At 36.3% G+C, this 21,896-nt stretch overlaps 1 protein-coding gene, 1 long non-coding RNA gene and 1 pseudogene across 29 annotated transcripts in view; 2 read left to right on the top strand and 1 right to left on the bottom strand.

The window, feature by feature from the left end:
- Positions 1-1,900, top strand: part of LOC147495530 (uncharacterized) — an 18,076-nt pseudogene extending 16,176 nt beyond the window's left edge. Inside the window, exons 14-16 of the transcript XR_015197562.1 lie at positions 577-651; positions 1,062-1,154; positions 1,617-1,900. The product of XR_015197562.1 is annotated as an uncharacterized LOC147495530 (transcript). The remainder of the gene's footprint in view (positions 1-576; positions 652-1,061; positions 1,155-1,616) is intronic.
- On the bottom strand, positions 1,571-16,602 carry LOC147495531 (lysine-specific demethylase JMJ27-like). 26 transcript variants are annotated; one of them, XM_086564175.1, is made up of 11 exons: positions 16,340-16,420; positions 15,948-16,024; positions 13,014-15,831; positions 12,824-12,870; positions 12,579-12,694; positions 12,152-12,245; positions 11,938-12,066; positions 11,762-11,848; positions 10,395-11,078; positions 9,487-9,816; positions 7,803-8,149 (listed from the first exon to the last, which is right to left on the bottom strand). In XM_086564175.1, the coding sequence occupies exons 9-11, from the start codon at positions 10,566-10,568 to the stop codon at positions 8,051-8,053; spliced, it is 603 nt and encodes a 200-aa protein (XP_086420301.1). In that variant the 5' UTR covers positions 10,569-11,078; positions 11,762-11,848; positions 11,938-12,066; positions 12,152-12,245; positions 12,579-12,694; positions 12,824-12,870; positions 13,014-15,831; positions 15,948-16,024; positions 16,340-16,420; the 3' UTR covers positions 7,803-8,050. The 26 variants fall into 24 exon arrangements, 4 of the variants coding, with proteins under 4 accessions (XP_086420304.1, XP_086420301.1, XP_086420302.1 ...); XR_015197541.1 differs by lacking the exon at positions 16,340-16,420 and adding an exon at positions 16,236-16,282 and having other exon boundaries at positions 9,487-9,785; XR_015197551.1 differs by lacking the exon at positions 7,803-8,149 and adding an exon at positions 1,571-1,987 and having other exon boundaries at positions 9,487-9,785.
- Positions 4,391-7,484, top strand: LOC147495532 (uncharacterized). Of its 2 annotated transcripts, XR_015197564.1 has the most exons (7): positions 4,391-4,686; positions 4,963-5,078; positions 5,178-5,191; positions 5,463-5,525; positions 6,181-6,227; positions 6,324-6,376; positions 6,953-7,484. It is a non-coding gene; the product is annotated as an uncharacterized LOC147495532 (long non-coding RNA). The 2 variants fall into 2 exon arrangements; XR_015197563.1 differs by lacking the exon at positions 5,178-5,191.
- Positions 16,603-21,896: the final 5,294 nt, after the last annotated feature.

The raw sequence follows: 21,896 nt of genomic DNA on the forward strand, positions 1-21,896 counted from the left end.
CCTGGAACAACTGAAAGAGTTCCTTAATGTTGAATAGAAGATATATACACCAATCCGAAAATCCTGCAGCTTCTCCTTTCGTAATGACCCAGCCATAATTTATTTATTAGTAGCAATTTCTTTTCAGAGTGTTGGTGTCTGATATCAAACGGTTAGTCAAAAAATAGAAAAATCACTTGTTTAGTTAGGATATGAACATTACTTCCCTGCTTCACTTTGTTGGATGGTAGTGGGTTTGTGTTATTTTTGTCAATAGAACCTGTTAAAACTTGAGTTGATAATTCAAAAGTTTATTTAATGAGAAGTGTAAGCTATGAAATAATGAAACAAATAGTTCTCAAAACTATTTTTTGTTATAGTTAATTTTCATTATCTTTAGTCTGTAGAATACGAGAAGGATTGCTAACATCATCTTGTTAATCTTGCAAATGATATATCTGGGACCTTAGCTCCTGTTTCAAACGAAAATTAGGTTATGCCATAATACTATAATAGCCAAATTACGTTAACTATTTCCAATTGCAAACCATCAAGAATGAATTTTTGTAATACGTTTTGGTTTTCTCCTTTGGACAGGGTTTGACAGTTGTGAATATTTCAGCAACAACATTCCCACAAACACTTGATTGGCTGCACAGCTATCTTCTTCAGGTATGTTTTTCTTACTTTTGTTGTTATGATTTATGAAACTTCAAGATATCTCTCATTGGAATGGAATTGATTGTTATATCCCAAGTTGTTGGCCACATTGCATCTTAGTCGAAGTGCATGTTTTCATAAGCTAGAAAGTCGCATTCGCTGAACACAGCACTGAAAGCAATTCCAGGCTAAACCTGTATCAATAATATTTGTTTCATTACATGTCCCTTATCTCTGCTGTGCATTCTCTTTTAACCCCTTAGGATGAGGAATTCTGTTGCACGGAGGGTACTATAAAAATCAGGGCATTGTTTGCATGTTTCATCCTACCTTATTTTGTGTCCCAGATCTTTTATATGCGATTTAATATTTTCTCTTTCTCCTGTTTCACTTTTTGATATTGTTTTCACTTTTTAATCCAGTGTATTGAACGAGGTACTTCCTCCGCATTCACTGAATTTGGGAAGAATCCGGATCCAATTTGATGAGCCACAAGTTAGCTTGAACAGTCGCAGGTACAATCAATCGTTAAAATTTGCTCAAATTTAATACAATTTGGCAATTCACTGAAATTCACAAAATATTGTAAGAAACACTTCTTCCACTATGCTTGGTTATATATGTTTGTATAAAATGAATCATCAAACGGAGCTTTCACCATCTTGAGGTTCACCATACTTATTGGCTTTTTCTTCACATTTGTCGACAGACATTGGAGAAATTAACTAATGTTTTAGGTTCATAAAGACAGTTGGTGGACACATTTATATACATGTTGGTTTTTTTTTTGGATATATACGATGATTTGGAGTGAGGATACACAATGTCTTTTAGAAAGTTTATCAGCCAATTCTCATATATCTTGTATTACTTTGTTATTTATTTTTTCCATGGATCATTTTGTTCAACTGCTTAGTGAGCTATAAATCCAAAAGAGAAAATACAGTGGACATTACAAGCTACCATTTTTTTTTCAGGAAAATATACACCGATAAAAAGCTGTGGATGGATATTGCGTTGTGTCAAAATGTGTGCCAGAAGTCCATAACTACGTTGACAGCTTTGACATTGTGCAATCCTTGTACCTAGACCTAACAGTCAGACCCTTGATCACTTTGTATTGTAGGTTTGTAACCCTTATACAGGCATTTTATCTATAGAGAAAGTGTATGTCAAATGCCAGTGCAATTGCAACAGAGTGTTTAGAGATTCGCTGGAACCGAGTCATCAGAGATGTTTCGGAATATCTTCACTTAACTCATCTCCTACGTCTTTCTCTTCCACTACTTTCTCCATATTTTCCACCTCGATTGCACCAGCCAACTCTTCTTGTATCACAATTCACAAGCTGCGATCCTCACATTTCTCCACTTGTTAGAAATACCATTCATAGGAACATTAGGAAGTGAGTCCACCAAATATTGAGAGTAAAAAGTAACAAAAGGAAAAAGCAAAAGTCCACACCACCACTATATTCGCTCGCAAGCAGGCCTTGCAATTGCAATTTCCACACAGCACACGGGGTTTTTGGACATGCATTCTCAATTTGCTCTTTATTTTTTCAGGGTACCTGGTATAGTACGTACATATTTGATCTGTGCAAAACCGCAAAGGAAATATGTTTGTGGACAAGCAACTGTTTGCTGTCCACAAAACAGCAGGTTATTGGTGGAGTGCTGCCCAAAAATACAATACTTTTTTTTTTTGCACAAACTTTCCTTTCCATTAACCAAGAGCAAAAAGTTCGTACAGACATGACTGGACATCATAGAACCCAAGTTTCACTGCCGTAGGAACTTGGCTGTTACATACTATCGACAGATTAGACGACGCTGATGCTGCCATAAGATGGGCATGTTTGATCAGCTCTCTAGGACAAAAGACAATTTTACAGAAACTGAAACTAGTTTTGAGATGATGTATCTCTTGCAAAATTCCAACAGAAGACCAAGAAACATCTGCTGATACTCCATTCAGCTCTTGGACGATGCTCTTATTATCGGAACAGACGACCACTTTGCTAACACTTAGCTGACGGGCTTGTTCCAATCCGGTTTTTACTGCTTGCAGCTCTGCCTCTTCGGCTGATCCTGCTGCGACGGGCTTGCTTCCTGCATAGCAAATATCATAATTCCATCTATTCATTGTATAGCCCACACCAGCTTGCAAAGAGATGGGGTCAAAACTGCCATCACAAGCAATCATAAAAAGCTCAGAAACATGCCCTTCTGGAATCAAATACTTCAAAACTATAGGAGGAGTGTTTGGAATAATACTCCTACGTGCTTGCTCAAGCATCTGAGTATGAGAAATGGCCTTATAATGAGGATCAAAAACCATAGAATTTCTATCTAACCAAATCATGTATGCGATAGATACTAGAATAGATAAATTATGAATAATGCTATCTTTTGAGTTACCATTGGAGATAACTTTTCTAACCACATCGAGACGTAAAAAGTTTGGAGGCCAAATTTGGAAAACGCGATGGCAAGGGGGGAAGCGAACCAAATCTTATCAAGACTAGGGTAGCTAAAAATAGCATGCTCTAAACTCTCACACACCGACTGACAACGAGGGCAGATGGAAACAGAACATACATGCTTTTCAAATAACAACTTCCTAGTAGGCAAAATACCATTAAGCAGCTTCCACATGAAGAGCTTAATACGATGAGGAGTTTTAGTGTTCCAAACATGACTCCACATAGTTTTAACAGATACCATAGACTGGTAAGACTACAATTCTTGAGATTGACTTTCGAAACCAATCAGAAATAGATTTGACAGTGAATACCACATTTTTTTCTAACGGCCAAAAAATTTTCTGTTCTAAATCCAAAGGAAATAACTTAGTTTGTAAAATCTCATCCACAATAGCTTTAGTGAAAATCGTATCTAACAAACTAGTATTCCAAGAATGAGAAACATTATCAATCACCTCAGAAACATATCTAATAGAGGTCAGAGGGTTGGGTTGAGGTCCAAAAGGCTTCTTAAAATGAAGAGAAGGGATCCAGTTATCATCCCAAATGCTAATATTATTACCATCAGTTATTCTCCAACAATGAAGGTGAGATATCATTTCTTACCTTGATAATGTTCTTCCACCACTTAGAAGCAGAACTAATCTTTTTCGCATGCAAGAAATGAACACGACGATAATATTTAGCCTTAATAAGCTTGGCCCAGAACAACTCAGGCTCTGTCAAGAACTTCCAACATAACTTAGCTATAAGAGCTTTATTTTGAAACCAGGAATGCTTGAATCCGACACCACCCAAGCTTTTCTTACGACAACAGGCAGCCCAATTTAACAGATGTAGCTTATGACTACCATGTTCATTATGCCCCCACTAGAAATTAGCATTTATCATATCTAAAGAATGGCAAAAAGCCTTAGGAAACAAAGTGGTTTGCATAGAATAAATAGGGAGAGCAGATACTACACTTTTAATGAGAGTACTACACCCCGCCATAGACAAAAACTTGTTATTCCAATTGTTGATACGAGAGAGCACATTTTTCATAATGCGAGAGGTACTAATATGATTAGGTTTCACCGGGTTAAAGTCTATAGCTAAATAAGAATTACTAGTATTAGCTAAAGGTATTTTGAAAATCTTAGAGATAATTTTTTTTATGCTTATGATGGAAGTTATGACTAAAAATCAATAAGAAACTGCTGTTTGTGGACAAACTTGTCCACAAATTCGGACTCAACTGCAAATTCCCATTTCAAAACTCTTGTATTCTAAGTCCTAACAAATTACATTTATGGAGGTACACAACTGTAAAGAGTAGCGTGAACATAATTTTTCATCAATTCATCAAAACAACACATTACTCAGTAACGAAAATTACAAATTACTCTGGATTGAAAATAGCTTTCTAGTTAATAGAGGTGACACATTAGACTCCCCTGCTCCTTGCACTTACACATCAGAATTGGAATAACTATTTAATTTGCAGTTTTGCGCTTCTTCTATTTGGGGATTTCCACATTAATAAGTGAAAGTTGGATATCTGTAGCAACATAAACTCAATGGTAAACAAGTTTGGGTTATATAGTTTTTATTTTTGTGTACTTTGCACATCTCTTGGTAATTTCCTTTTTGTGTTAGATTTTGAGGTTGTTACCTTATCGATTTGGGGTTCTGTGCATCAATTTAACTTATTGAAGGGTGTCATTTCTATATTCGTATTAGACAGTGGAAACTTAATAATGGAATTTCAATATGTAAATTGATCTTTGATGTGTTTTCAGTTTGGATGTTACCAAAAAAAAAAAAAAAAAAAAATTGATGTTGATCTTTTTTTTCAGGAATTCAAAGAAAATATAATCTATTTGCTAAGAGCCTCTGGGTGCATCTTAGGGTGATGCAACCTTTAATATAGGTGCCTTTAGAGCTATTGCAATGCAACAAGGAAGCTTGACTGGTATGTGGTTCTTCTTAATGTTTTAGGTTCACATCTTATCTACTCTTTTCTTTCTGATTTTTTCCTCTTTCTTCATTGTTATATTTTTCAATTGTAAAGCCCTCCGCTCTCAGGTAATTTCCCTATCTCATCTCTCATACTCTCTAATTTTCGTTCTACTTTAATTGGTTTATTGGCTTAAATCCAATTAAGAATAGCAAAAACTGGAAGAGTCGATGATTACTCTAATTGAGTCATTTTGTCAATTGGCGGTACTCTTTTGTAATCTTTTTAAGTAATGGGAATGGGGTAACAGTAGATGATTTGGTGGAATAGAGTTTTTAGCATTGTTGCTGAATAACATTTAATATGGTGTTTTGTTTTTATTTATTGCTTTGTGTTTAGAAAGGAAGGAAGAAAATAAAGAAAGACTTATTGAACCTCTTCTGGCTAATCTCGGCGAGTTAGGTATGTGTTACAGTCATATATATATTGATCTTTGTTTTCCAATTTAAGACAACAACAATTGAAAAACCCACCAATAGGAAATGGTTAGACAATCTGACCTTCGCTTCTGTATTTTCTCCAATTGAAATAGTTACATTCGAATACTCTTACATGTTTTTGAATACTCGATCTATAAGTTACTGAAGCTTGCATGCAAGGCTAGGATAGCATTAGACGAAGTCCTACAAAAGTCCTACATGGCTAGAACAAATTCGAACTAAGGTGACACTAGGTTTACCATGACGAAGTCCTACAAAAGTGAAGTAGCAAAATGATAGTTGGTCAATAATAGGCCTCATTCAGTGTGTTCAATGTATATTCCGATATTTTTTGAATAATGTTAATTAAATTAGGAGAATTACATTGCTTCTCTCTAGCCACTCAAAATTTGGCTTGACTACAACTTCTTTGTTGCTTTAAGTGGTGTAGTCGTGTAGCCTTTTTACTTGATTTTCTATATGAATTCCGAACCTACTGTTATGAAGTTAACGATTTCGGTATTTTCATTTTGCGCTCAACTTATTCTTTCGATTTTATATGCTTAACATGATAATCTTAATATCTTATGTTAACCACTCATTTTTTATGCTTATTTAACTTTGAACTTTGCTGATAGCAAAATTTTCATTTTGAGGAATCGAGATCCGAGGATAACTGATTTGGGTAATGGTCGTCATTTTATTTCTTGCAATCATTAGTACTCCATTTGGGGGCATTTCCAGGGAGGGTGACGCGTGAAACTTTTATCATATTTTCTAGGTTGCTTAATCTTGTGTTTAAATGGTCGTTGCGTAGTCGCGCTTCTTAACCAGGTATATGTTTGTATACCTTTTTTAGTAAGTGTCCAATAACCCACTACTAACACCCACTAAATACTAATTTACTGTTCAATATACATTTTCATACATTTACATCTTATAACTATCTAAGATTGATGTATTGGCTACCATTTGGTGATACTCACTCGGATGCTTTGTTGTGATTTTAAACTTTAGTCATTGAATGTGTAGATTCTTTGGTTACATAAATAATAACGAAATGATGTGTGGTACCCCTGAATGATGCAATAATAATATTGTTTGGACTTACTTTTGCTTAATTAGACTTAAATATATATCCAACCCTCAAAGTTCTTTCTATAGTTGAATTTTCTGGTGGTAGAAAACAAGCGAAGGGAGATAAGTTAATCCTCGATATGAAGGAGAGCAAGCAGTAGAGCTTAGATGCCTTGCTCTACTTGCTCTCATTTCATTGGATTCTCTTTACTTTACATATTTGGATGGTATATCTCCCAGATTTACTCAAACTAAGCAGTCCTTATTAGAAGCAACAGTATTTGCATGGTTAAACCATGTCTAAGCTAACATCATTATATGTTTTTACTGCAGGTTTGAAAAGGGCATGTAAGTTATTGTTCAAGCTGTTGAAATCATGAAATGTAGGCATAGTCGCTCATGGACTTCATGGAATAATAATAATTTGGTTATGCAAGCTGGTGGTACTAAAGAGAAACCAGTGGTTTTCTTATAGCTAGCGCTGTAATTGAAAGTTTGAAGATTCTTTGTAATTCTTTTATCGTATTAAAGGAAGGACGTTGTACCTATAATAATTTATTGTGATAATTGGTTTTTGAGAGTTGTAAATGTCTCTTTTATCATATGCATTGTTGTCGTGATCAGCTTGGTTGTGGCAGTTTAGACAACATTTTTTCTATGGGTTCTCTTACAGTAAAGATCATTTCCCATTCCCAATGGTAAATCATTCTTTCTTTGGTATTACATTATTATTATGAGAGACTATTGTTAAAATTTGATTGGGATTAAAGGTTATTTCTTCTTTTCAATACTGAAGGTTGGGTTGGAATGCGATCTATTGGGCATGGTAGATAAGTACCTCCCAGTTCATCATGGATGCGTAGAAACAAACAGCGCAACTGATTACCATTAGTGCATCTGTTAATTGCAAGTTTTTTCTCAGTTTAAATTTTGAGATAATAGACCTTCTAAATTCTACTCACTAGCAGCCATCTCTTAATTGTAAAGTACCTTGCTTAACTTCTCTAACCATGGTAGATAACCTATTCAAGATTAGAATGTGTTTTTGGTTTTATAGAAGAGGGACGACTTCAAACCGAATTCGTGCCGAAGGCACAGGCAATCCCTAGTTATAAACAAGATAAACATTTGCTGTCTTAATTATAAACAAATTATTAATTTCATCTTCAAAGTATTTCACCAATAAGTCTTCCAAAGTTTCTTTTCTTCTTTATATAGAATCAAATGCAAACAAGCAATGAAATCTGAAATTTAAATACTTTACTATAAAATGGGGTTGTACATACTGAGGATGGCTCCAGCCATACGCATTCATTATCAGCAATCTTATTCTTTTCTTCGGCAACCTCATTATGTACAACTTGAAAGATACTATAAGAATAGAAGGTCTTAAAAGTTTACAGTATGGACTTTATTCAATCACTAGTAATCTCAACTCTCTCTGTACACCGTCATAATATGTTCCATCTCCTCACAAGGAATAATTTCTAAAACTGATGATGTAAACCCGTTTCTTCTCCTTTTGTCCCACTGCAACAAGGACATTATGATTTAACAATATTGCCAACTTTGTACTCGATACACTTGACAAACACAAACAATTTGCAACGTCCCGAAAAAAACTCCAGATGCTTGACGAAATCAAACAACACATAATATAATAATTCTTGTCAACCAGGCAAGAGCTTGCTCATCTCGGTCCACGGCCTCCTATCATTCAGCCCACTCTAAATTTTAAAGAACAATGTTCTATGGTCCAGGGTGGGCAGATCAGCAGTTCTTCCTGTTACAATTTCAGAGAGCTTTTTCTGGGTCTTTTTATAGTTATTTACTTATTTGCATGGACAAAAGTGTACTCAACTTCTTAAAAAAATTATCAACAACTTATTTGTCGTGCACTCTGAAGGTACTTACAATTTAATCAAATAGAATTGTCAGTAAAACAAAAATTAAATTTAAAATAAGGGGCTAGCGGCGCAATTTGTAGTGGGCTTGACCTCTAGGGGGGGGATAAAGCTTTCTGCACCATCCTGATTCTCTATTCAATGCCTCAGTTTCTAATCCATTTTGAAATTCTTTTCACACAATTTCTTCAAGTGATAACATACAAGAATTAAGGCATTATGGCAACTGAATGGTATAGGATGATAAGAAATATTTTACTATTTAGACATCAATACAAAAATTATCGATTTAGCATGCTAATTGCTAAATAACCTAAAAATGGCAGGAGATAATATCTGAAATATAACTACACTAAAAGAGTATGAAAGCTTTAAACTGGCAGAGGAAACTAAAAATATGAATTGTGATCACAAGTAATTTACAATGCCTGTTAAAGTGTCAATGAATCAAAAAGGATCATACTGTGTTTATGACAATACTCCCACCAGTTGTTAATGGACTTGTTGCGCAATACTCTCTTTTAAAGTTTTGTTCAAAGCCCAACTTAATCCTAAAACAAGTAAATGAGTAAGCATTTACCACCAACTGGAGGGAAAACAGAAAGCATTTATGCAACCTAAGTTGGATCCATAAGCTACAACATATCATGCATATGATTTTCTTTCTGTTCTGAAGGGCTAATTAGGACTGAACCAAAACAAAAGAAGAAACACAAAGACAATATTTAAATAGGACAGACGCAGAAAGCTTAACACGTCTTCAAAAGATAGAAGAGTGAAGAAAAGCATTTCATACCCTCAAATAACATATTATGAAAAAGGACAACCCATTGTAAGCAAATAGGTGTTTAGATAGCCCAGGAGAAAAATATGTCAAGCACTAGGATACACAAAACAAGAGAAAGTATATACAACACGAAAGCATTAAACACAAGAAAAAAATTTAGAGTAAGAAAAACATACCGGATCAGACATGTCACAATGCAGCTTTGTAACTGAATCACCTCTGCCGAGCTCGTCTGGAAATCCATACGCTATATACATTTTGGGCCCCAAGTCTGGCTTCAACAAATTTTCAGGAAATTTTGTAGCAGGATACAGAAAACCAGACTTCGGATGGGGTGTAATCACTGAATGGGAGAGCAGCAATAAACTCCACACCAGGCCATGCAACCGATCTTCAAATGAACTGGATGAGGGCCATTTCTTAAGCTTCAACATTTCTGGCCACTGATTACTGTGCATACGACCTTCTAGGTAGCCTGTGAAGAATTGACGAATATTAATTTTAACCTACAACACAATGAGAAAACAAAATGTAACCGCACAACTGACAAGCCCTTTCTGTAGGTGTAACTTTGCAAGTTAGGGAAACAGAATATAAGAAAATTTCTATGAGATTATCTGCAGTTAAAATATCTCTACTGTAACCCACGTAGCAATTTCTGTTGACTTTGTTAAAACAATATGGAAAAACAGAATAACCAAAAAACATGCATGAACCCATCCAGTTTATTACTAGAGAGGAAGCTATAAACAAAAGCAATACACATTTTTTAACTACTGTTTTTCTTTTTCTTTTTTTGATTGGTACAGATTTAGATATTGTATACATATAATCAAAAGGAAATAGGATAAGATATCTTTTACTATAAGACTACACATTCATAATTTATCCTATCAGAACCTGTGTTCATAAGATACAACACGTTAGTGACTGAAGTTACTAGTAGCAGTACCTACTTAGTTGAAGTTAGGTCAAGGTTTCACAGTTTAATAATCTTAACCAAATTAGACAAAAAAAGTAGCCACAACCATTGATAGATAAAAGATTGCAGGGTAACAAAAGTTAAGGAATACGAGATCTATACCTCACACCAATCCAAGCAGTCAATAGCCTTAACACTACGGGTCTCCTCTTTGAGATTTCCTTTGGAACCTGTCTCTCTGAAAGCCCTCCACTTGACCATTGGTTCCCAAGTAACACCAGATGTTTTTTCAAGTACATGTCTAACAATAATCGGTTCACCTCTCATCCAATGCATTTAAAAATGCTCGATTTCATCATTTCTCAGGTCAACAACATTGGGGCAATACAAGTAGTTGTCTTTACTATCACTTCGGAAAGCTGCCCGCCTCACTCCAGGATTTTTAAAGACATTCCCACAAAAGGAAGACATGAAGAACAGCCAATAGGGGTATCAACATTTGGGAACTGAGAGTTGCTAGTCAGTTTCTCAGCACTATTATGCAAGTTACTTGCCCAATTAGCCTTGAGGATGCGTCTCAATTCAAGAATCTTGGAACCACAACCACCACTTTTTGGAGTACAACAAATGGAACAGTCGATGTTTGTTCTCCAGTCAGGAAACCGACCAACCACATCTGTTAATGAACCTTCTGCTGATTGAGCTCCCTACCAGCCAGATCTTTTTCTTGATGCCGTAGTTGCACCCTTGCCATCCGTATCTTGACTACGAGCACGTTCAACATACTGTCTCTGAGAAGAATACGCTTCACTACCCCCACGCTGGCGGCATTCCCTTAGTTCCAGACTGCATGTGAGACAGAGATCATATGGACAATCAGGATTGGGCCAGCATCTATGGAAATTGAAAATGGATGTATTACAATTGAAAATGGATGTATTGAAATTATTGCTGTCGAAGAAGGCAAGGAGATGGGAATAAGTCACGCCATTCTAATGAGGAACATAAGATGCATTGGTGGTCTAATGAGTACTAGGTTATATAGATGTCCTTCCCACCCAGTTTGTTGTATTGATCATCTGTCTAATAAAATGAATCTACTTATCATAAGAAATGGCAAACTTTATGTTTTCTCTTTTCCTTTTTTGGTAAGCGAACAACAAAAACACATGTATACAGGACTTGCTACTGATCAAACCACAAAAATAGATCTAATCTCTTTTCCAACTAAGATGTAAAATGACTCAGAGTTATATCACCATACAAGTAATCTTTCCCCAGTTCTAGAACTTGACACGCATAGAAAAATGGATCTCATATAGCTTTAACAAGACCCTGGTCCACTTGACATGTAAAATGAGAACCCCCCCCCCCAACTGCCACACACACAACCGGCACCACCACAGACAAATCGAAAAAAACAAAAAGTAAAGATAAAAAACAAAAATCAATTTCAGATGCAAGTAACAACAATATTTTGAAATAACAAAAAAAACTACAAAAGAAAGAAAGAAGAAGCCAATTCAAACATGAGGGTATTAGACAAAACCAATCGTCCAATCCTGACGTTCATCTTCATCAAGTTTCATCCTTCTGATGTTCACTTCCGCTCAACCCTAAAAGTTAAAGACAGCTATTTGAAACAAAAGTAGCAATGAGAGAAAGCACCAATTTCAATTCTAATAGCCACATTTGATTATATTACCCTGTGATTCCGCTTCCACTTCTATCTCAGATTCCTGCTCCAAAACAACTTATCGGAGGAGAGGCAAAACTCCGTGTAGCAAGTAGAGGAACCGCTGAAGTTTGACATTTGGATTGGGTTACATCTGAACTGTACACAAATATTATGTTGGTATTCTTCTAAAAGTATTACCACAAAGTAAAAAGTAACAGAAGCAAAAAGCAAAAGTCCACACCACCACTGTATTCGCTCGCAAGCAAGCCTTGCAATTGCAATTTCAACACCACACAGGACATGCATTCTCAATTTGCTTCATTTTTACAGGGTACCTGTTAAACTCCATGGAGAAACCAAAATTTTCAAATAAGCTCATTATATAAAACTACACAAAATTGTCATTTAGCCATATATAAAATTCAGAAAAAAAAAGTATATGCACTTTTGAACTGTGCAAATTCCCATTTCGAAACTCTTGGTCTTCTAAGTCCTAACAAATTACATTTAGGGAGTTACAACTGTAAAGAGTAGCGTGAACACAATTTTTCACCAATTCATCAAAACAACACATTCCGCAGTTATGAAAATCACAAATTACTCTAGATTGAAAATAGATTTCTAGTTAATAGTTAATAGATGCCAGTAGCATTTTAAATTCAAATTACCAGTTCTTGATGCAAGGATGGCAGTAACATTTTGTGCAATTGGAACAAAAGACAACAGCATGCTTGGTCGTTTCGCTGACACTGGTGACACATTAGACTGCCATCGCTGAGTTTTACTATTAGCAAAAGAAGTTCCAATATTAATGGTGACGATTCCCGCAATAAAAAATTGTAGAAATCAGTTCAACTGGAAAAAACAAAACAATAAAATTCAAAAATTCAATCAATTGAAACCAAAACAATACCTGAATTTCTGATTCTTCACTAAAAAACAATATAAGTTTGAATTTATCTGTGGATCAATTGAACAACAACATCAGCATGACCTATTAATTCTTCTAGACCTTGATTTTATAATAGTAGGGAAAATTTCATTAGATCAGATTATGAAAAAGTTTAAAAGGAAAATTGAAAAGAATAAAAGCCTTAACTAACCTAATAATTGAACTCTTGAAAGAGATGTTCAGGACATGGATAATCCCACTCGAGTGAATCCCACCACTCTCGTTTTCCATAAATTTCTTTGAGAGAAGGTGGTGCTGATTGATGTTCTCGGTTGAATAGAGGGAGCCTTTTCAATTCAGGACAATTGCATACTACAACTGTTTGAAGAGAGTCACAAACCATCACGCCCTTCCAAATGCTCTTCAGTTTCGGTAGATTGTGGAAGATCAATGACTTCAACCTTGGGAGTGCGACAGTATAATCAATTCCAGTACCACTGTGGTTGCTGTTGATGCGCCCTGCTTCTTCTTCTTCTTCTACAATTAGCTCCTCCAATAGAGTACAATCCACAACTTGGATCACTTGGAGGTTAAGAAGCTGCTGAAGCAACCTAGATGACAATAAAATTTTGATTGAATTGCATGAATCAATCCAGAGTTCTCTTAGGTCCTGATGCGAATCATTTAAGGGCAACTCTGATAACCTTGTGATTTGGTTAAATTCTTTAACCCAAAGAAATTGAATGCGTTTCGGAAGTGAGAGGGCATTGCAAGGAATACCCTTTGAGTTGGACAAACATAGACTTCTCTCGTGGTCAGTGGATTCCATGCCTCCTCGAATTATATAGTGATTGATATAGTCATAAACTCTGTCCATTTTTTCCACCTGAATATAGTACTTTTTTAACCTTTCAAAGTTTCCAAATTCACCATAGGCCAAGTCTGACAACTCGTGAAATACGATATGAAGATTTTCCAATTGTGTCAAGCTTGAGAGATTTTCCAATTGTGTCGAGCTTGAGAGATTTTCCATATCCGGCAATGTTAACTCTTGAAGTAAAGAAAACTTTGATATCAATCCCGTGGGGATCATTTCTTTCAATATATAATTGTAACTGAGATCAAGGCTTCTGAGGTTGACCAACATTTCCATGCCTCGAGGCAGTTCTTCTATGGCCGACCTTGTGAGCTTCAACACTCTCAGTGACCGAAGCTTGGATAGAGAAGGCACTCTAACTAATTTCTGACAATAAAGTAAAAGTAACCCATGAAGATTTACCAAATCAGATACTGAATCTGGTAACCACTCAATCTGAGTCCAGGACAAATCGAGAACCGTGAGACTTTTCATGTGCATAAAGAAACTACGTGAAATATCTTCCGACCAATTGAAAAAACTATAATAACTTTTATAAAGGATGAATGTCAAGAGTTTAGGGCATTTGGGAATAATCGAAATATCTTCTATACGACTATGCATAAATGAAACCCTCTCAAGATCTTCTGACCAATCATCTTCATGTGGTACTTCTGTTGATGAAAGCCCAGTTCTGACCATGAATTTAGGTTTTGTTTTCGTGATGTAAAGAGCCATATCCCTAATCAAATCATGCATTTTAACAAGGTCCCTATCATCTTTATAACCACGACCTTTTGAAGAAACTTCTTCTAGCATGCAACAACGCTTTAGTGTATTCAGTATAACATGGCCACGAAGCATTTCCTCTTCTTTGCTAGACCCCTTGACTAACCCTTCCATAACCCAATACCCAATCAACTCACTAGTCTTGATTTCAAAATCTTCAGGATATAGTGCACAATATAAGAAACACTTCTGGTGATTCTCCTCCCTCAATCGATCGTAACTGAACTTCAAACGCTGAATGACATGTTCCTCTATGTCCATGTTCAAACTTGTAGACTTCTTCAGATCTGATAATGCAACTCGCCACTCACCAACATCTTTGCTTCTCATAGCTCGCCCAACTGTGATGATTGCAAGGGGCAAACCACAACACTCCGCAACAACTTCTTTTGCAATCTCTTCCACGTCGGGAACAAGCTCCTCACGGACATTTACGAAGAACAGTTCCCATGCTTCGTCCTCGAAAAGCTGCTCAACTTTGACATATTTCGGCACAACATTCCTTCGCGCACACTTCCCTTGACACGGTAGTCAATATTATCTTGCACCCATTGTCTTTTTGTGGGTTCGGGAACTCCTAGCTCATGTAGATTAAATGGCTTCCATATGTCGTCTAGGATAAGCACAAACTTTCCCTTTCTATGCAATGCTCTGAGCAATGATGACGATCTACTATCTTCATCTTGTTCGGCAGAAAGATCCAAACCGAGTACTTTCGCAATCTGCTTTTGAAGTGTTTGAGCATCAACAGCTTTGGATCTGATGACCCACAAAACATTTTCAAAAGGAATACGTTCTTGCACGAGTTGGTTACTGATTGTCTTCATAATGGTGGTTTTTCCCACGCCACCCATGCCGTAGACACCAATTTTCTCAAACTTATCACCTACTATACATTCCCAAACCATCTTGAGGTTCTCATCAGCAGTACTACCAATCAGTCCTGTAGTCGGCATCTCCATTCCCAAAAACGTTAAAGATTCTTCTGAGAATCGACTAGCCTTATCTAATAGATCAACCATCTCTTTAATGAACTCCGAAATTTGTTCACGCAACTTCAGTCGTGAACGACAATTAGGCGAACAACAATTCGGTAAAACTCCACTTAGGCATCTCCTTCCCACGTTGGCTTCCTTGCCCACATCATCCGCCTTATTTATAACATTGTTGGCATCACTTAACCAATCTTGTGCTTCACTTGTGCGCGTCTTTCCTTGTTGTACCTCTGCAATTTGCAATATTTCATTCACCTCATTAACTCTGGCAATCAGTTCTCCTTTTTTGTCTCTCAATGTCTGAATTTGGTCACTCAGACATATGACACCCAACTGATTAAGCGCACAAGTCAGTACGCTTCCAACAACTGATGCAGCAACTTCCATACCTGTCATTACAACACATTGGTTGTCAATTAAAGTGATGAGACATGATAGAGCTACTCCAGTAGGATATATGTAAAATACATAACATTAAGTAAATAGAGAATATGTATAATCTCACTTGTTTGGGCAGTTGGCTGTTCTCTGAACCTCTAATAACAAGAACCAAAGGAAAACGTTCAAGCACGAACCGGATATCTGCACATTTAAAATCATGTAAAAGTGGAGAATTATTAGCTAAAAATACAAATCAGTTTTAAGAGATAGTCATCATTGGACTTTATCAGTAGAATTGGTTAGCTCAAATTTCAAATAAGTTTGCAAAACATGGTTATGTTGTGAACATTTAACAATGAATGACGATTTTAAAAAAAAGTAACAAAGGTGGAGAATTAGTAGATAAACATACAAATGGAACGTAGGATAATATTTTTGAGAGATTAAAAAAAGAGTAATAATCAAGTGTATAATAACAACAACAAACAAGGAAGAAAAAAATTGTAATGAACTGACCTTATAATATAATAATTGATGGAGTGATGTTAAGGTGAGTACTAGTCCAAGATCGACCAAGCTAAGCAGACCACCACAAACCACAAATATCTTATCTTAGTGTATTATCAGGTCTCCACTTTTCTTTCAAGTCTTCTTCCTTTGCGACCGGTAAGATAGTAAGATGTTGTTGACTTGCTTCATACGTACGTAACTTCATTTGAATTTTCGATCATCCGATTTTCTGTTTTTGCCGACATAAAAAATGCAAATTTCATTACAAATGTCATCAGGGTGAATTCTTTATGAATGGTGTAAATATATACAATAATACATTCTTGTGGTTTTGTTCATCATTCAGTTCAAAATTGTACAATGTCTGGTCCGGAATTAACATCGGTTTAATTGTAAACTGTGTAATCATTTAAAAAAATAAATGAATGAGAACATAACTTGCTAATTAAAATCAAAGCTTTGAAGCCTGAATAGGTAACTGACTAATCTGTACAGTATTCATGATTCTGTGTATTACAAAAATTTGTTTACATTTTATCAAAATCAAAACCACCCAAAACAATGACATTCACCTCTCACTAACGACAGTTTCTCACCACGGGTGCCTTGTCCTTGTAACAGAGATGTAGAAGCACCCAATTATATGCAATAAGCATTTCATATCCAATCAGCGAAGGTCTCAGTCGCTCAGCCGTGACCTTCGCTGATTATCAAATTATATTATCAAGAAGGCCTCTCGAGAATTGCAAAGCAATATCAATAGCACATATATGCACCACTTTTCACTGATAGCTTCAGTTTTAATTAGTTTACCCTTCACTTCTTTCTAAAGCCGCTTGGACAGATTGGAGAAGTTCCTTGCTCTGGGGTGGTCAAGCGGTTACAAGATCTACATGGAAATTCATCTCACTAATGTAAATCCGTAAATCCCCTTTCGACTCTGTTAGCAAGGATAACTCAAAATCACACTTCTGCTACATTTCAAAAAATGGCAGGCTCCCTGGACTCTCCTCCTCCAAAAGATGCCTTACAGGTGTTTATGCAGGATATTGGTCCAGAATGTACTCAATTTGTTCTCCACTGATCTCTTTCTTACCCAGGAGGACCTGCAAAGCGATTATTTTCAGTAACTCAAAGTTGGCAGACACCAGTGCAAAACAATGTCAACGAAATCGACGCTTCAGGTCTGTCTAGGCGCAAAAGATAAATTGGAACTTTAAAAGATATAGACCAAACCAATTCAGTAACTGGAGGGAATTTACACTTATATGGCTACACCCATATCATGCAATCAAAAGTATTTGACCCAGGACTACATCTTTCTTTACTTTCCTAGCTCAGCTAGTTTGTCTAGTTACTACGACTAGTACAAATGGCCTCAACTTGAGAATTTTATTCATCGGAATATTTGTTTAATTCTGAATGTGTACCACATACTAAATATACCTGCTATACCTTTTATTTTTTTGGAGTTGGCTACAGTTGGCACAAACATTCCAGTTTCACAACAACATCCAACAATTATTTTGTTTTTGTTATTCTTAGTTCAATTATTTGAGGGGAAAAAGGAGTTTCCAAGGAATTGATGAATTTTCGTTCGTGCAACCGCAGTACGGCCTATGGTTTCCTACTTTCCTTACAGAACATTGTACCAAGCGGTGGTGACAATAACTATGATGACGGAAATGATGAAGTTGTTGACGAAGATGTAGGCTAAAATGACGACTAAAATCTTGTATAATACATAATTTTATCATCCTTGCATATGATTACTTTAAATATACGCCATACTCACCCACATATTTAAGATGTTTTATCATCCTCAAACCTAGAGTTCCTTCTTTGAATATGAACATGAAAAGACCACGGGTACACACCTTAATTGTTTTGAGAAGAGCTGGTGATGTCTCCACTGCAAAGAAACTGTTCTTTCATACATGCCACGGATTAGCTCTTCAGTTCTCTGAGCAACCTCATCATCCAAATTAAAGTTGATCGGGGGTTCTATAAGATCATAGTCATCATAAAGTGATCCTTCAAAGTCCAGCCTTGGTCCCACAAAGCTAACCATTTACCTCCAAGGAGGTGGTTCTCCTTGTATGGTCATTGATTTCTCCATATTCCATCTGATAGAAGAAAATAATGAAACAGTAAGTATGAAATATCTAAAAGTTACCGCATTCTTGGTCAAGGTACCAAAGAAGAAACCCCACATTGTCAAAATTTTACGAGCAAGCCAAGACGCATCCGCATGGTAGCTAACATATGCTCTAGATGTGTCTCGTCCATAAATAACCTCTTCAGCAGCCCTACCGCCAAGTAACACATAATACACATACTGATGATCATTATCAACGCATGGAAGAGAATACCAATCTCACAGAAATAGTAGAATAAGTGACTATACCTGAAGCCGGTGCAACAACTGAGGTCGACACTCAAATATATAAGACTCGTCGTCAAGACGATGAAATACAGTTTGCGAGAGACTCTGCATGCATCAGTTAACAAACATTTTTGTTAGAGAGAGTAACTGAATGGTTGGACCTACTTCGAAATACATGACATACAAGTCGATGAATTAATTAGCTTAACATTTTGTACTATTTGTAGTGAATTATTGACTAATTATCTTAAATAAATGGCTAATGGACCCGGATGTACTGTATTATATTAGCATAAGCTATTACCATTATTATACATAACTCACCATTGTATGAATAAGTTAGGTCCAGATGGAGGTAAGACAGTGCCTCCATTATGAACAAAAAATAAAAGTATGATGGAATTTCAATTAAACAATGTGTTAGAACCTGGCCACGAGGAATGATTGAGATGCGTTCGCAGGATTCCACCTTAGCGTCCTCATAGCGCTTCAGTAAATAAGATGTCATTGCAGTTCCAACCTCAGTAGTTGCTCTACGACACTGCCCTTGATGACCCAACTCAATCCCTACACGCTATGCTCCCACAGTTAAGCAGTCAACAACATCATCTACGTCTGACTGAAGGATAGAACCATGCCCTCTCCGACTCCGAACTGCCACCAATGCAGCCTCTTGGAGTAGCTGCGCCAGTTTTGTTCCTGTCCACCCTGATTAGCCAAAATGTTAGTTTCTGTTTCAAATAGGCACTTCACCACTGAAATGGATATTACTGCATTAACTGTGACCTTCTATGAAGGACAGAGTGCTGAACCAAAGCGTGAGATATATAGCTATCAAACTTGAATTTAACAATGCACCAAATTGAAGGGCATAAATACTGTATGCTAACCTATACTGATCAAAGGAGATGTAAATACAACGTACAGTCGGTACAGATATAAACCTATAGAGAATCCATTCACCTTCACAGCTTGCTAAAGTACAGACGTACAGTGATTGAAGCTAATGTATTCTTGTTAAAAGAGCTATGGCTTGTGGCATTGTCCCTCTTCGTCAAAGCTTAAGTTTAAGATCATGAATATCAGAGGAAGCATTGGGATATAATATAGGTCATAGGTGGGTGCTAGACGTGCAACTACACAAGGTAGAAATCATGGATATCAAAGCTTTCTTTTCTGATTGATTTATGGGAAAACTAACCACTTAGCTGGCACTATGCAGGACCAGTACAGAAAAAAAAAAAATAGCTGGAGTTGGATTTCTATTTTCTTAATTATGGGCTTTGTGATCACAAAGATGGGTCAAAATTTCACGTTGAAATGTGCAGATCATTAATGAAATTTAGGTCAAAAATCGAGTTACATGAATGATTCCTTCTGATAAATTGATGTATGTATTTGTAATAGAGAATAACTAAATTATTTAGTGTATACAATTTTCACTGAAATTCCACAATATCTTCTATGACAATGTTATTTTTAACTAAATTGAATCTCAGTGGAACTAGATTTTTGCTAATAACTTTGTCTAGAGCTAGGCATTTTACATTGTACACACTACGCAAGTTCAGATCATGCTTTAACAATTAGTAATGATCAAGGACAAATCCTTTCATCTGAGAATGAACATTACATAAGAAGCAACATGCAACCAATTGGGGACAATTCCAGATAAAACTGTTTCAATTACCTGGTAAGTTCTGCGCGTAACTGGACAGGTCCACTGTCGGTGACATGTTCACTTTACGAGCATGGACTTTTAAGATGGCTAGTCTTCCTTTAGCGTCAGGAGGATGGATTCTTATCTACAACGTAATTAAATCTATGACCAATGTGAAACTTAAATATATGACTAACAAGTGTTTTCTCCAGTCTTCAGCAAAGACAAATTACTCTCAAATGAAGTTCACGTAGACAATCTAAACAAATACCACTTATATCAGTCATAGAGACAAACCTTACGATCAAATCGGCCATGTCTGTTGAGAAGTGCAGGATCTAACAATCCATACGACTGGTCGCACCTAAGAATATAACACCTTTACCAGTATCAAACCCATCCAATTCTATAAGGAGCTGGTTCAGAGTAGTTTCCCTCTCCTGTGTAGCAGCATTGTAGAGGTCAGTCGTGGATTCACTAGATAATCCTTGGCGCCTGATCAAGCATTAAAAAACAGATTATTACGGATTGAATGGCCACTAAGTGACGTTTTGGCTCATTAATCAATAAGGGGAAAACAACAGAAAGAAAAAGAAAATTCACTTAATCAGCTCTTAACAACGAGGCAAGGCATATAAACAAAAGTGCAGAGTAAGTTATATATACAAGTGATCTCGGTCAACAGAACATGAGATGGCATCATGGCATCTGATTAAATACAATGTCTTCTACACCACATCCACCTCGGATATAACACCATTGGCTTTATTCAACCAGTTTTCTACCAAACTGGTGCGTGTCTTTCTTTCCCCCTCCGCAATCAACAATTTTGCTTTGACATCATTCACTTAGGGGGTTTAATTAAAGGTTGTTCTTTAGCTCTTGCGACCATTGTCTAATTTGTCTGGCTCATATTTTGTTTCATTAGTATAATTTCAGCGTAAATGCTAAATTGATTGCTGATGTCACCCCAGTAACTTCTCTTTTTCAAATTTCAACTTATTTTCTTGCTTATGTTTGTTTCGTTTTTGTTTTCCGTATAAATTTTGCCGCCAAAGATACAAAAGAATTTTGCCACAGTTCGAAGAGAGCAACTCACGCATCCATTACCCTCCTCATCAGCCGACTGGAGAAATTCAGTATACAACACACATACAGAGAATGTAACAAGCCAGCAGACTACTTGTCAAAACTATGTAATATCAATTATGTAGTTTTTATGTATATCAATCACCCTATTGATGCCAAACTATCAGTACCAAAAGTTTCAAAGTTAATACAGGTTGGGTCTGCCTAACCCGGTAACCAATTTGAAAAAAAAAAAAAAAAATCTTACCACCGAAGGAAAAAAAATTGCCAACTGTGTAATAAGAATTTCACCAGTATAATTTGTCTCTGCGATTTGCTTACAGGAAAGAGTCGCGATACTAAGAGCATCTTTAGGAGAGACATTATCTTAGCATCAAACACCAAATTTTCAATAATTTTGTGTTTTTTCATCTTCAGGAGAGACACGT

The sequence above is a fragment of the Coptis chinensis genome, chromosome 6, assembly GCF_015680905.1.
Source record: "Coptis chinensis isolate HL-2020 chromosome 6, ASM1568090v1, whole genome shotgun sequence".
In the NCBI taxonomy this organism is placed as follows: Eukaryota; Viridiplantae; Streptophyta; class Magnoliopsida; order Ranunculales; family Ranunculaceae; genus Coptis; species Coptis chinensis.